The 15,206-nt window shown below is 40.3% G+C and overlaps 1 protein-coding gene across 2 annotated transcripts; it reads left to right on the forward strand.

Moving 5' to 3' along the window:
• Nucleotides 1-1,524: 1,524 nt before the first annotated feature.
• Nucleotides 1,525-15,206, forward strand: cbwd (COBW domain containing). 2 transcript variants are annotated; one of them, XM_034594864.1, is made up of 16 exons: nt 1,525-1,638; nt 2,498-2,617; nt 2,803-2,889; nt 3,383-3,479; nt 3,607-3,698; nt 5,033-5,092; nt 5,953-5,990; nt 7,569-7,615; nt 8,241-8,327; nt 8,811-8,855; nt 9,553-9,609; nt 12,184-12,235; nt 13,983-14,051; nt 14,134-14,199; nt 14,340-14,466; nt 14,892-15,206. In XM_034594864.1, exons 2-16 carry the CDS (start codon nt 2,518-2,520, stop codon nt 14,954-14,956), a joined length of 1,089 nt encoding a protein of 362 aa, XP_034450755.1. In that variant the 5' UTR covers nt 1,525-1,638; nt 2,498-2,517; the 3' UTR covers nt 14,957-15,206. The 2 variants fall into 2 exon arrangements, with proteins under 2 accessions (XP_034450755.1, XP_034450756.1); XM_034594865.1 differs by having other exon boundaries at nt 1,541-1,638; nt 2,463-2,617; nt 14,892-15,121.

The raw sequence follows: 15,206 nt of genomic DNA on the forward strand, positions 1-15,206 counted from the left end.
AGAGAGAGAAAGGGAGAGAGAGAGTGGGAGGGGATGTGCGCGCGAGCTGTAGCGGGATGAGACCTGAGTCTCGCGCGCTCCCTCGCTGGCTAAATAAGCTCTTGCACTTGTTTTGATCCATCAATACACATTTTAAAACAATGTTTTTATGGACAGATAGATGCAAACTTTCTTAATGGCCAACATACCAGTATGATGCTATCAGGGAAATGCTAAACAACAACACTAACAATAGGGTTAGCGTAGCTTACAAATGCTAACAAACTTGCAGGAAAGGGAAGTTGTTCCCAGGGTTCTTCTGATCCCCTCACATATTGTAGTTCTTGATAAAAGAAATTGTCTCAAAATGTAGAAAGAATCATAGATAGATAGATAGATAGCAAGAAAGAAAGAAAGATAGATAGATAGATAGATAGATAGATTGATTGATAGATAGATAGATAGATAGATAGATAGATATATAGATAGATAGATAGATAGATAGATAGATAGAAAGAAAGAAAGATAGATAGATAATATTTATCTATCTAGATAATATTTATCTATCTATTAGATAGATAGAAACGTATTGGAATATATGACAATAGGCCCTATGTTCCCACTGTTCTTCTAACCACAGATCCTCTTCTCCTTCACATATTGAGTGGTTCTTGATTAAAAAAAATTGGATCAATTTATGAAGAATTTACATCTTTATCCAACGCATTCATCTCAAGACGTAGAAACAGTCTTGATCCTGAAAATAAATTGTTTTTGCGATTCTACTCGACAAAATAAATGTCAGATCATTCCTCTCAGCTACAGCACAGGGTGTCGGGGTCACTAGTCTTTGATTTTTTAGTCTATCAGATACAAGATGACATCATATAAGACCTCGAGCCTGCTTAACTTTTACTTTTACTTTCACCTCTCAGGTTGTAACAAGTTGACTCTGAGATGCACTGAATTGCACAGTACAGGGAAATATTAACAGAGTTTAGACATCATTGGCTACAAGACAATAAGGTCACACCCATCAACCTGTGTAGTAAATCTGGTAACCCCTCCCTAAAGTGACATTTTAATGAGCAACCTGAACAACTGCAGGTGATTTTTACATACTCTTGTAGTTTTCTGTTGATTTTTGAGACAATAATACTTCTATAAAGTCCCAACTTTAAAACTGTTGGCCATCATTTTAGTGGGATGTGATGTTTACAATAGTTGTTTTGTTGTTTTGTTTGTTTAATTAACTTCTAAACTATATAAATTAATTTGTGGGAAAAGTAGATTGACGCAGGGACTACTTTCTGCTGCCCCCTTATGGTGAAAGCGTGTCATCACACTAAATCTCTTCGACAAACCTGCTGATGAGAATGAGAAAAATTATAAATATTTGTGGATATATATTATCAAGAAATATTTTACTTATCTATAATTTCCTTAGTGTCCAACTCTGTGGTGTTTATAACCATGTTGTTTCCTTTCTGCGGACTGACCGTGAACTAACATGAGGCGGAACTATTATCTCTGCGTCAGGGTTTCCAGCGGAGCCTCAACAGTGTAGCACGTTGTCAAATCGCTTGGTATCCACGGTGAAGACTCAGCAGCGCTCAGGGAAACAGGGTTTGTGGTGAAAACCTTGAACATCGACAACAGGTAATTTCTCTCCAGCCTTTGTGAAACCACGAATGTCGCTTATGTTGTGCTGTCGTGTCGCATTGAGCAGGAGGAAGGATGTCAAATCCACGTTTTCTATGCGATGCTCCTGCACTGTTTATTTACCGAGAACTAGACTGAGTCGTTTATGTTCTTCTTCTATGATTTCTGTTTTGTTATGACTTGTTATGAGGGATGGATGAAGACTGACAGGTCATTGAATGTGAATGGGATTGTAAACAATCTGTATGTTGCCTTTTACACAACAATCATATGAGTAATCTCTCACAAATAACCATATCCATACATACATTTATACAAACATGCATACAGACAACCACACGTACAAGAAAAGAAATGGAGATAATTCATGAAAAGGCATATCCCATTCAGCAGCTGCTCAAAGCTAACTGCAGATTCAGCAGATCTGATGGATTGGGAGCTTCAACTGCAAACGGCCGGTCACCTCTGGATTTCAAATAAGTACAGGGAACAGACAAATCCACAGCACAGCATCTGAACATGATCTGTGCCAAGTTTCATTCAAGTAAAGTTATAGAGGTAGAACATTAAAACCAATTGTGGTGTACCTCTTCACCATGCTCGCACAATGCATAAGCAATATATCGATATATTTTGAGCTATTGCTTTATTGCAATCGATAACAATTATATTGTGATAATTAGTTTTTTATAGCCCAACCTTTTGGGCATCTACTCGTTTCTACACATGGCTCAAGTGTCATTGACCAGATCAAATTCTTCCCAGTTTTCTTATTTACACTTGAATCTGTCACTGGCTGTTTGTAATGTGTCTCTGTACAGATTCATCTCATCTGCTCCATCTTGTGCCCCTGCAGGAAAAGCTGTGTTTCTGGTGATGGAAGAGGACGATGACTGCCCAGAGCTGGTGCCCATCGCCGCCCAGGCCGGTTCTACTGCAGAGCAGATCCCTGTCACCATCATCACAGGCTACCTCGGTGAGAGACTGTCTGTGTTACAAATGGCTTTAGTACGATTATCAACTGGATTATAATCTCACAGTCTATCCTCCTCACAAACAATAGCAGCTCTGATCCTAGACCAGGCTATTGTTCACTCTCATAATGATAAGAATGTGTTCTATTGTAAGTGCTGCTCACAAGTGCTTCCTGTTTCTCTGTAGGTGCCGGAAAGACCACGCTCCTGAACTACATATTAACAGAGCAGCACAACAAGCGGATCGCCGTCATACTCAATGAATTTGGAGAGGGTAAACTCACCGTGTCTTTTGGAGAACAACACATTCATATTCACAACTTTCTTTTTTAGTCAGAAGATGCACTACACACATATAAAACATTATATTACAAATGTGTTGTAGGGGGATTGTTGTATTATCAGAGATTTCCACAAGAGGACAGCAGAGTAACGTTTTGCCTTGAACCCAGAGCAGTTGGGTTCAGGTCGTAAAATGAGTTTTTCACCATGTACCACAGATTGCCAGATATTATACTTTATATTCACATTGACCTCAGTACAATTTCACACATGTCATTTTCTTACGGTATCAGTGTTGTACAGTTTTTCTGCTTAGAATCGCCGGCGTTTTTTCATTGAACTGATTTTAAAATCCAGTTTCCTTTTTAAATCCTGCGTCTTTTAATTTTTTGAAAGTTCTGGATTTCCCTTTAATTGTTGTTTATATTTCTTGACAGCAGACAGACATCTTTCTGTATCAGTGACTGTAATTCCTCCCTCTGCAGGCAGTGCCCTGGAGAAGTCTCTCGCAGTGAGCCAGGGGGGGGAGCTGTACGAGGAGTGGCTGGAGCTGAGAAATGGCTGCCTCTGCTGCTCGGTCAAGTATGGAGATTAACTGTCTGATATTATTGTCAATTAACAGGATCTAAGGATGCTTCTAACTTGTTATGTGGTTTTTGTCGCAAATTCAATACATATATGAAATTATGTGTTATTTCGATGTTTTCAGGGACAATGGTCTTAAAGCCATTGAGAACCTGATGGAGAAGAAAGGAAAGTTTGACTACATCCTGTTAGAAACCACTGGACTCGCTGATCCAGGTACGATTTTTGCAAGAGTAGATATTGGAAAAAAAGTATGTGGTTGTAGACCATAGTTTCAAATGTTAAAACTAAAATAAAACAGGTTAAGACTGCATTCAACAGGTATTCTTGAATGTGGCACTGGTACTGACAGTATAGACCGAAACAACGTGAGTGAGGTCTTCATATCCTTGTGTCAAATAGTTGAGTAATGTAACTAAATTGGATTGAAGCAGTACATGATTTCTATGTACGTAAAGAATATCTGAGAGAATCCAGCAGTTTTATTGTTGCATGTTAGAGTCGCCCTGTTGAATGTTGACTATTAATGCCACCATTCTGGACTCTGATCCTCTGAGTCTGTTCTGTCTTTTTTATCTTACTCAGAACAGCTTAGTGTTCCTGGCACAATATTTAAGGAATGACCTATGGATCAATTCCATAAGTCTAAATATTTAAAACTGGAGATTTCTTTGTGAAACCCACATCAGAAGTGAAATATTTTGTAACTCCAGACTTGTGCTGCTGTGAATCCAAGGAGCCTATTTACATCAAGGCAGTCAAAACAGAAACCTATCTGTCCATTCAGCTCTCAGGTTTGAATCAGGAAATCAATATTAGGCTATTAGAGGGCTGTGGCGATCGGGGTGTGTCGCTAACTGACAGGTGTCAGGAGGTGGGAGACACGGGCAGACACACACCACTTGGCCCCACAGACAGAACCAACGGAGCAAGGCTCAGACTCAAGGCTGTCCTCACATCTCTGCCACGTCATTGGCTGAGACAGGCTTGTTATCGGCTAGGACAGGTCTGTCATTGGCTCCGGCGGCACTGTCAATCACCAGGGCTCCCGAGGGATTCTCCCCTTCCGTTCAGGAGGAGGTTGGATGGGTTATGTGAAACATGCCACTCAAAAACTGTGTTTTCATTAGGCATCCATCAAATATTTACAATGCTTTCGTATTCTCGCTCGGCAGCTTGACGAAAGGGCATTATGTGAACAAGCTGTGGCTGGCACGGGAACATAGGGTCTTGTAATAACCGCCTTCACAGGAAAATCGAAACAAACCAAATGTACGAGCAGGAGATAAACAATTGAAAGCCTCTGATATTGGTTTTATCTGCTCCACAAAGCTCAGCCAGAAAAAAACATGCAGGGTTTTCAAATGTGAGTTTTTGCTGCTCATGAGTACTGAACACTTGGTATATTCGCTACTTTATTGTATCATTAATAGCTGAATTAATTTTTACATTGTAAATATTTATAATTACAAATTTCTGATCTTTGCATATGTATCTTTTCATTATATCAGTGGTTTATATCTAAGATAACATTTCATATCCTCTGGCAGGTGCTGTGGCCTCCATGTTCTGGGTCGACGCAGAGCTTGGCAGTGACATTTATTTGGACGGTGAGATATTTGTCCCTGATGCTCTTTCTGCCTGATGCTCTGTCTCACTTTGTTTTCTGCACTAAACATGATTTCTCACATATCGTTGGTCTGTCATATGTAACATAAAATGAACTATGTAATTTAATGCTGCCATTTAAATCATTACGCTGATCATTGGTGGTGTTTAAATGGCTTTATAAGACTGATCAACTTGGAAATGCAGCACAAATCAAGCATTTCCTTGCAAATAACACAATAGAGCCTTTTTCAGACATGAACTCTTTAAAATGTCTGGAAAATAGACTTTCACATATTAAGAAGAATTCGTGGAACATGAAGTCTAAATTTGGCTGCAGAAAACGCCTTATCACCAATAGCTCTCAAATCTCATTGTCTTTCCAAATTGACATATTTTCCGGTGTCTTCTACGTGTATGGCTTCTCTTTTTCATCCTCAGGGTTATTGGTTAGGATTGGAGTAACTGACTTAGACGTTTGCGTTCCCACATGCAGCTCCAGAAAATGTCTTGAGTTCAGTGCATGTCTGAAAGCAGCTTCATCTGTCGTTGAAAGGTCAACAGTACAATTTGTAAGAGACATTTTTGTGACCTGTCCAAATGGTACCTGGCCTGTAACACAGTTTATTTACCTGCTCTGTGTGTGTTTGCATGAACGGCGTCTTGCTCCTCACACCACATACGCAGCTGTTGGCTCTGTTGTGACAGGCTGCCGGAGCAAAAGTTTACCTCGCATGGCTGAGAAAGTGGCAGAAGCAAGCAGACAAAACTAAACACCAAAAGGCATCGGCAGTTCACAACAGAATGTGCACAAGTTGTCGTTTTACTGATTCTAATAACTTGTACATTTCGTTCATCACAGGCATCGTCACCGTCATCGATGCCAAGTACGGACTGCAGGTATGTAATAAGTGGATGTTCACGTATGAGATGTTGTATCTTGTTTAGTAATGAGACAGTTGGACAAACGGACATTTTAATGAGCAGAAAGTTAAATGTCAACAATTGTAATAGTTGATTAATCAACTACCAAAGTCATTTATTAACAACCTTCTCTAATGTGAAACTTTGATATATTTCCTGGTCTGCCTGTTTGTAAATTCTATATCTTTGGGTTTTGGACTGTTGGTTTCTTACATTTTATATATAGATCCCAATCGATATGGATTTTTGGGGGCAGATGCAAATACACTATTAGCAAGTAAAACATATCAGATACAGATGTAGATATATATGTTTTGCAATCATTCCTGAGATGTTGTTATGAAGAAGACGTGTAATTTAGTCTATTTTTACATAAAATGTGACCATAATACTCATTTTATGTGTATTATTTATTCTGTGAAATCAAAGTTTTCAGCACACATCAGCAAACATAAACGCAGACACCGATATTTCTGCGAACGGTTCATATCTGCTGATATTATCGACAAACTTATATATCGGTATATGCTCTTTGACTTGTTTAAGAATCAAGACAGCATTAGAAATTAACTTTGAAGCATATTTAAAGTGTATTTGCTCATGACCACCAACAACAAAAAATAAGTAATAAAGCTTGTGAGAGTGTCTGTTTCCCACCAGCGCGCACACGCACGCACGCACGCACGCACGCATGCACGCACGCACGCACGCACGCACGCACGCACGCACGCACGCACGCACACACACACACTCACACCCTGCCCTCCCTGTGGTATTTAAAAGGAACAGGATAAGTGACACCGAGATAATGGGCTCTAATTTGAAGGTGTCACAGGCAGTGAGGTGACACATCTCATGGCCTCGGTGCTGATCTGTCCTCCAAGTGGAGAAAGAGACAGAAGGAAGGAAACAATGACAGAAAGAAGGAGAGGGTAACTCGTAGTGAAGGAGTAATTGATATCAGAGATGTGAACTTTTTAATAGGACTGTCACATCCACTCCCCTTCCTCTCCCCTCATCTGTCTGTATGAGAGGCTTCAGATTTACCTGCGTCTTAACCCCTCACACCCTCTGAAAGGCCTTTGTCTCTCGATGCATAGGTCATTGAATACAAAGCAGAAATCGGTTAATCTATTGTTTTTGTCATTTCTTCAGTCAGAGTTGAAGCTATGGTGATTGGGGCAGTGACAGGTTCATGTCAGATTGACGCTCAGGGGTCAGGATCCAGATTAACACCTCCTGCTCGCTCTCTGTTATCAGATATTAAACTGTTGGATGAAATTGCTGCATCCCCCAGTGTGAGGACACGGGACAGCAACAAAATGAAAAGGGATCTCCTGAGGTTTCATGTGCTCAGAAAGTCACTCGGTTCACAAGGATGAAATACAGGCAATTCTTATATCAATCTATCTGCCACTTTTTATGTTGGCTGTTGCAAACGTTGAGTGAAATGTTAATGTTTTTCAGAAATGGTTCGGCTTGAGCACTTTCTTACTTTTTGTTAGTTTTGTGGATGCATGTGTAAGTTACGTTCACTATATTTTCTCTCTGTAGCAACTGACCGAAGAAAAATCTGATGGACTCGTGAATGAAGCAGTCAGGTATGTTTTCAAAGTTTCAACAAAATACTTTTTAGTGAGATTAGGAGGTAAATTTGGACAGAACCATGCCCCGTTCCTTCACCTTGTTTAAAGTTTTTTGCCAAGTTGACATGAGCAGGTTTCTCTTTGGAAAGAACATGAATATGTGCATTTCTCCAAATGGCCAAATTATTCCATAAAGACGGTCTAAATAGGTCTCCCCTCTGTCTGTCTCCCTGGACGTCTCTCTCTCTGTCTCCTCCAGCAGCTGTATGGTGGTGGTGGTGTTGTTGAATAAATACACTAATGAAGAAAGAGCAGTCGCACGACCCTTCGCATTCTTTGTCTGTTTGTGTTTTCACCTCCAAACTGAACACACTCAGCTCCCATTTGAGTTTGCCATGCCTGCACACACACACACACACACACACACACACACACACACACACACACACACACACACACACACACACACACACACACACACACACACACAGGGAGAATGAACAAACAATGTGACAAGGCAGTGACGTCCTGATTTTAGTCCTGGAGATCTATGAGTGTTTTCTCTGCTGTTAGTGGTTGTCAGATATTGAAGAGCATGATGCCTAATTAACTGTATCTATTGTATTTTATTCCTTTTCAGACAGATTGCTCTCGCTGACCTGACCGTTATCAACAAGACAGACCTGGTGACTGAGGACGAGCTAAACCGAGTCCGAGACACTGTCAGGTCATAACCTTATAATTTATGCTGCTTATTATCCGCTTTCATCTACGATTATATTTCTTTAAACACCCCCCTAAGCCAAGGAGGTCATGTTTTCATTGCTGTTTGCTGGTCTGTTAGGATTGTGCAAAAACTGCTGAACCGATTTTCTTGAAAAGTGGGGGTTTTTTCGCCAAGGAAGAACAGATTAACTTTTGGAGCTCATTGGATTAAGGAGGCGGATCTAGGAATAGTTTTTCTTTGTGAGATTGGGATGTTTGTTTTTGTCATTTTCATGATACAAGTCCGGCATATTAAGGGGACTGATATCTATGTGTGTGCAATTTGGTGCATCTTGATTGAATTGAAGGGGACACTTGGGCTCTGGCGATATACACTTGGTGCCATTCCATTTATCAGGGTTTTTGTTATTAAGCTGTATATTTACATTTAGGACATGTTTACATTACAAATAGCATTACTTTCATGTTTTTTCTTTCACTTCAGATCGATAAATGGTCTCGTCAAGATTCTAGAATGCCAGAGATCGAGGTAAGTGTTTTGTTTTTTTTGCACGTGCATGTGCATGTGCGTGTGTGTGTGTGTGATAAGGTCATGTAGTTCCTCTGTGGCCAGGTTCCCTCTATGAACTCCACGTGCTGCTGCTGCTCCTCAGATCTTCGTATCAAAGATGAAGCAGTTCAGGCATAACACTGCTCGTGAGAACCCCCCAACACTCACACGCGTATAAATACACAAACTGGCGCACCCTGAGTAAACACCAAACCTTCAAATGGTGTCCAGTTACCCACAAGTCTTTGCTCCTTGACCCCGGGTCTTCAAGCCAACATGGTTGCATGTGTGTCAGCTTGCACGTGTGCAAGTATGTGTGTTTATGTGTTTTATGTTGGCATGTTGTGTGTTGTTGCACCCAAGTAGCATCTGGCTAGCACAAGAAGTGTATGAAAGGTTGGGGTGTGTTTCGGATCGGCTTCGCTCCCCCCCACAGAATTCAGACCAGGGTGACGACATGAAAGACAGCGTGCAGCGAGGGGTTAATCAGAAAAACATTCCCACAACTTCTCGCTTAAGTCACTTCACTCGGTTACCCTGAATGTTATTTTTAGCAAATTTGCGTCAAGTGTTGGAATTTCTTGCTTAATTTTTTTTTACCTACAGATAAAAACTGAAAGTCAGAATTTAAATTAAAATTGAAAAAAGGTGAATAAGCAGTGATCTTCTTTCACAGGGTGGATCTCTCTGAAGTTCTGGATCTACATTGTTTCGACAGTAAGGACGGAGCAAAGTGAGTCGGTTTCCTCCCATTCTCATGTACACCAAATGTTTTCATTGAGAAAAATTGTCTTTAGGTGTGAAATGGACTCAAAAACCACATTTTATGTTAAAGCCTAGTTTCAGCGTTTAAAAAAATTATGAAAATATTTTGAGGATCTCTTCAAATTGACTGAGACTAAGACGTGTGCTGAGGGGGACATTATAAAGTCATTGCGCTCTGGTGGATAAATGATGATGATGATGATGTTCAAGCTTTGTCATGTCGTTTGTTCAGACTTGTGCATACTCCGAACATCCTGAGGTCCAGGGAACGACTCCTGTTCCAGAGCCCTGCCCATGTTCTAGGCTTCATTCGTTTTTTTAATCGCAGTATTTTGGCAATGTTTCCAAATGTGTAGAATTAGAAATAACAACAAATTTATAAAAAAAATTATACTTCAATCTACCCTGTGTAAAATAGGAACGAAATTGGCAAGAGTTAAGCTGAACTAGGTGGGGGACCATTGATCTTTCTTTATACAGACAGTTGAGTTAGTCACAGAGCCGGATCAGTTTCAGTGTATAAGGCAGAGCCAGCATGGTGGGACAGATGATGTTACACGTCACGCCTCTCATTCTAGAATACCATCATGCCACGTTCCCATTCTCCACGGATGGGGGAATCGAGAAGAAAATAAATCTCAAAGAAGTTGCACTACTCTGACCATAACACAGTGAAAATGTTTTAAACAACAACTTTGTTTTCATTTTGCACAGATATATTACCCCTGATTTTTATTGTCAGGTTTTATTTGGAATAAAATTTAAATGAAATCAATTGAGTTTAGTAAAGGTGATAAATTCAACATAGGACTTGGTGAATTTCCTAAACTGAGACCAGAATCGAAATTAAAATAGATATTGTGTGAAATACTGTTTTAAACATTTCTCATGTGGACAACCCCAAACTCCACACAAATAGAGACGTATCAGCTGTGACACAAACTTCCGTCAGTGGTCTGTGTGTCTGCTGATGATATCGACCGTACTCGTGTACAGTGTCTATTCTAAAACTTACCGTGAAGGATCAAGAACTTATTTGGCTGCATCGACGGCCTTTGTTGCTTCCCTGTCTGAACTGTGTACCCAACGGTCTTTGATACTATTGCTCACCGTGTTTCTCTCTAATTAACAGACTCCTTTATTGAGCGTCCCCCTGTTACACCACAGGGTGGTCATCATATTGTATCCCCTGTAGAATGTCTTTCTCATGAATAGCATCAGTGTTCATCTCTTCATGTGAATGAAGCGGGCCACGGTGTTAAAGCTCTCTTACATGCCCTCGGTCAGTGTCTCTGCGACCAGCTGCAGAGGATTAGAGCTGTGTGTGTCCACTGACTCCCAAGGAGTCCCCCATGTCCCAACACACAGCTCGTCTTCCCCCTGCCTTTGAGAGTCCGGGCCCCTCCTCCCCTCGATCCCATGCTGGCTGTTTGAAGCGGCCCCCCGCCGCTCTGCCTGTGTGGCACTAACAGCACACAGGGCTCGAGCTGCTGGACACAACATTTAGCCTCCTTGTGAGGTCTGATGGGGAGAACAAGGGCTGTAGTTTATTTGGGGGTGGTGGTGAGTGTTTTGTAGGGTTTAATTGCCATTTCTAAAGTTTTCACAAGTCCATTCAGAGCTGTGTCATTAAGCACTGATACAGAACACTTTGTGCTGTACTGTGAGAAACACACAGATAAAATGGTACAGTCCAAAATGGTATAATCCACTTCTGCAGAAAAGACCAAGGACATGCATAAAAGTAGTAAAAAAAAAAGCTCACATACTTTTTTTTGACACTTCTACTTATATCGTACACTTTAGACAGTCATTTTCTTTAGCCTTTATTTAGCAGGAAAGCTTCATTGATAATAAAACTTTGTTTTACAACAGGCAGCAATGACAATGAGATACATGTAAACAATGTACAATAGGGAACACACAATGTAAAACAAAAACAGGGTTAAACAAAAAATGTGATCATGACATTAAAAATAAAGTTTCTAAAACTATCATGTAAAAGATTATCTGAGAAACGACCTAAAGGGAAACTTTTTCAGGTGTGATTCTAATGAAGACTATGAAATAGCACAACATGACAACAATGCTGATTTATATTATTTAATTTATCTTACAATCCATTTTGGGGGGTGTCTTAGAGCTGTCTAAAAATCATACAGCCATCGATCACCAAACCAAAACAATAACTTCTAATGTCAGCAACTAGAACAGAGAGGACACGGAACAAAATTATTGACGTGTTTCTCACAGTAGAGTACGAAGTGTTCTGTATCAGTGCTTAATGACGCAACTCTAAATGGACTTGTGAAAACTTTAGAAATAAAATCCTACAAAACACTCACTGTGACTCGGTGTTAAAAACGCCACTGTGCAGCTGACAGATACAAACAAAAGCAGAATATTTAAAAGTTTTATTTGAGTATTTTAGAATAAATTTTGGATGAATGTGGTAAATGCAGCATTTTCATCTCTTGAGCCTTTTTAAGTTAAAAATGACTCACAAGTTTCATGGATTTTAATATCTTCTCTCCTCTGAAAGTCTGGCCGAGAAGCTCCGGCTTGTGAAACCGACGAACCCTCATCTCGACAAGGTATTGTCTGTCTGCTCGGAGCTGTTTCACACTTACTCGCTCCCTGCACTTACTCTCTTCAAGTTTTCCTTGTTTTGTTTGCTAATTTATTTCAACACATCATTTCCTACTGACTGCAAAAAAGGGGGGATGCATTCTCCTGGGGCTAAATCTGTGCCTTGCATTCCCCCAGGCTGTGACACCGCAGTGAAAACTCCCTCCCCGCTTTGGGTTTTGTGTCGAGATCCACTTGAGGCTTTTGATGTTTCCTTGTCGCACTACAAATAGATGCAGTCTCGGGTCATACGTGGCGGCACAGACATTGAATTTCTCTAGACGTCACTGTATTGGCTAGACTGGCCAGAGTCTTGGCTACATATTATGGCTCTGCAGCTGGTTGAATTAGATCCAGATGTCATAAAATGTGGTACAGAGGCTGCATTTCACCAGATAATTAACAACTGGATTGTCAGATATGAACGGGAAAACCTCAAGTTTACCATTTTAGAAGAGAGATACAACTTATTCCCAAAACCAAACATCATTTAAGTCAGGTTCTTTTCCATGCAGATGTGAATTATGACCAGAAATATCCTCTCCATTTAGTCTCATTCCATTTCTTTCTTTCTTTCATCTGAGCTGTAGAGCAAATGACCGCTTCCAGCAATTAGGCCGCATCTTGTTGGTGCTTTTATAACCATGAACTTTTATCACAGGATGAGGAGAGGGCTGAGGGGTTGTTTGTGTGGGCAAATAACGCCATTGTTGTCTGTTTTCTCCGGGTCCCCCTTTCCCGCATGAAGCTCAGTGTCCCTCAGACCCCCCCTGCCCCCTCCTTCCCCCATGTTGCTCTTTTCATGTAAATGAGAATGCTGTTTTTCTGTTGTTATACCAAATGACAAGGAAGTGTGTAACCTTAACACTTCAACACAACCACCCCCCCACCACCGCCACCACCACCCCCCAAATATCTGCAAAGTGCCCTTTTAATGCTGTAAGGAAGTATTGGGGAGCTTGTGTGTGAGTGTGAGAAGTAGAGCGAGGTGCCATTGCTGGGAGTCGTGGGATTTGACACAGTCATTGACAAAGTCATCAGCCGGGGCGTAAAAAACACGTCTTTTGTTTAATGTTTCATTATGACTATGCTAATTCCTCAAACCCAGAAAAATATATGTTAAAAGAAGTGCCATCCGTGTATCTTACTCAGTGTAACTAAGTAGACTTGAACAAGCAGTGAACTTACAGTTTAATTTGAGGTACTTAAATTCACTTGAATATTTTGATTTCATGACTTCTACTCAAATTACTGGTTTATCGACAGCTACTTGTTACCTTGTTAGTTACTTGTTACTTCTACTAGATTTTAAAGATCAGTTTGTAAATGATTTCCTGAAGATTAAACTTTAGCCAACAGTTTATTTAGTCCATAAACTTAGCTCTTCCTTGACAACATTGAAGTATAATGTTCTGTTAACATACATATAGTGTAAATTAACAAATATTACACTTTGGATTGGACATTTACCAAGTTCTTTTTTTTCGTTTGATACTTTATTACCGTATATACTTTCAAACCTTAGTGCTTACGGAAGGTTCTTGTAACAAAGTATTTTCTACTTGTAATGGATTATTTTGGAGTAGTTTCGCTACTTTTGCATCACATTCACACATTTGGCAGATGCTTTCACTATTGCATTGAAAACAATTTAATTATTTTTCAAAATTCTCGCATGAATTCCAGTAAAAATGATGTTTGTGTCATTTTCAGAGTATTTTAACGGTGACATTTGAAGTGGCTGGAGATCTCTCTGAGGACACCTTGAATATTTTTATCCAGGTACACACACACTCTGCATCATGTAGCTCACCCGCTGCCTTTACTGCTTTGAAAAGTAAACACCCACTTTCCTGTGTTTCAGGAGCTCTTATGGGAAAAGATGTTCAAAAACAAAGAGGGGCAACCCATGACCGTCATCCGGTTAAAGGTACATTAGAGAACAGTATGCACCCCGGTGTTGGCAGTGATCAATAACAGCCGCTGTATTATCCGTATTAAGCGGCTCCAGATCCTTCATTCAGTGCGGGTTAATGTGTCACTTGTGACTTGTGACTTGTGTGTTTTCAGGGCATAGTATCATTTGCAGCTAACGCCCACCAAGTGATGCTGCAGGGGGTCCACGAGCTGTACGAGCTGAATGAGACTCCACAGCTTTGGGAGGAGAACCTGCGGATCAACCGACTGGTCTTCATAGGTGAAGACACACACACTTCTTTCACATGTTTATCTTTACATAATTATTAAACCACTACTGTAAAGGCGGCCAATTCAATGAGTTTCATCACATTGGCAGAAAATTGACATTAAAGTTTTTCAATGCTATTGTTCACCTAATGTTTGTCATTCATTAACATTAATCCATATCTTTAAAGTTTAGTAGTTTTAGCATAAATTGTCACATGAAGTTCTTTGCTGTAATTCTCCATCAGAGTTTGTAGTATCTTTAATTTATGGATTTCTTATTTCCTTCCCTAAAATTCTGCAGAAAATGCAAAAATATGAATTTTGTCCTCACACAACATATATATGTTTTTGCCGTACTTAATGGTCACTCCAAGATTCAAGATCTTTATTGTCATCATACTCAGGTACAGTGAAATTGTAAATTCTTGTTTGCAGGTAGGAACCTGGACAAGGACATTCTGCAGGAACAGTTCATTTCCAGAGTGATGCAGGAGTCATAGAGAAATTAGCTAGAAGATCTTTTCTCCTCTTCACGTCAAAAACTGGAGTCTGGAGCAGAAGCTGTGGCTCTTGTCGTCTGTGGATCTGGGGCCGTGTGTTTCAGATGTAAATTCCTTTCCTTCGTGAGGGTGAGGTACGTCAGAGGACGTCTGTGCTGTAGTGATCAAGACGGTAGTTTTACCAGGTTTAAAAGCTACAGCGTGTGTGTTTTGCTGTGGTTCCTGAGTTAAATACTGCGTGATGTGCTTC

This window comes from Hippoglossus hippoglossus, chromosome 9 (genome assembly GCF_009819705.1).
Source record: "Hippoglossus hippoglossus isolate fHipHip1 chromosome 9, fHipHip1.pri, whole genome shotgun sequence".
Classification (NCBI taxonomy): domain Eukaryota; kingdom Metazoa; phylum Chordata; class Actinopteri; order Pleuronectiformes; family Pleuronectidae; genus Hippoglossus; species Hippoglossus hippoglossus.

Coding starts and splice junctions, on each gene's coding strand:
- cbwd (XM_034594864.1), top strand. CDS start 2,518: ATGGAAGAGGACGATGACTGCCCAGAGCTGGTGCCCATCGCCGCCCAG. Junction 7,616..8,240: donor CTCGTGAATGAAGCAGTCAG/GTATGTTTTCAA, acceptor ATTCCTTTTCAG/ACAGATTGCTCTCGCTGACC. Junction 8,856..9,552: donor CTAGAATGCCAGAGATCGAG/GTAAGTGTTTTG, acceptor CTTCTTTCACAG/GGTGGATCTCTCTGAAGTTC.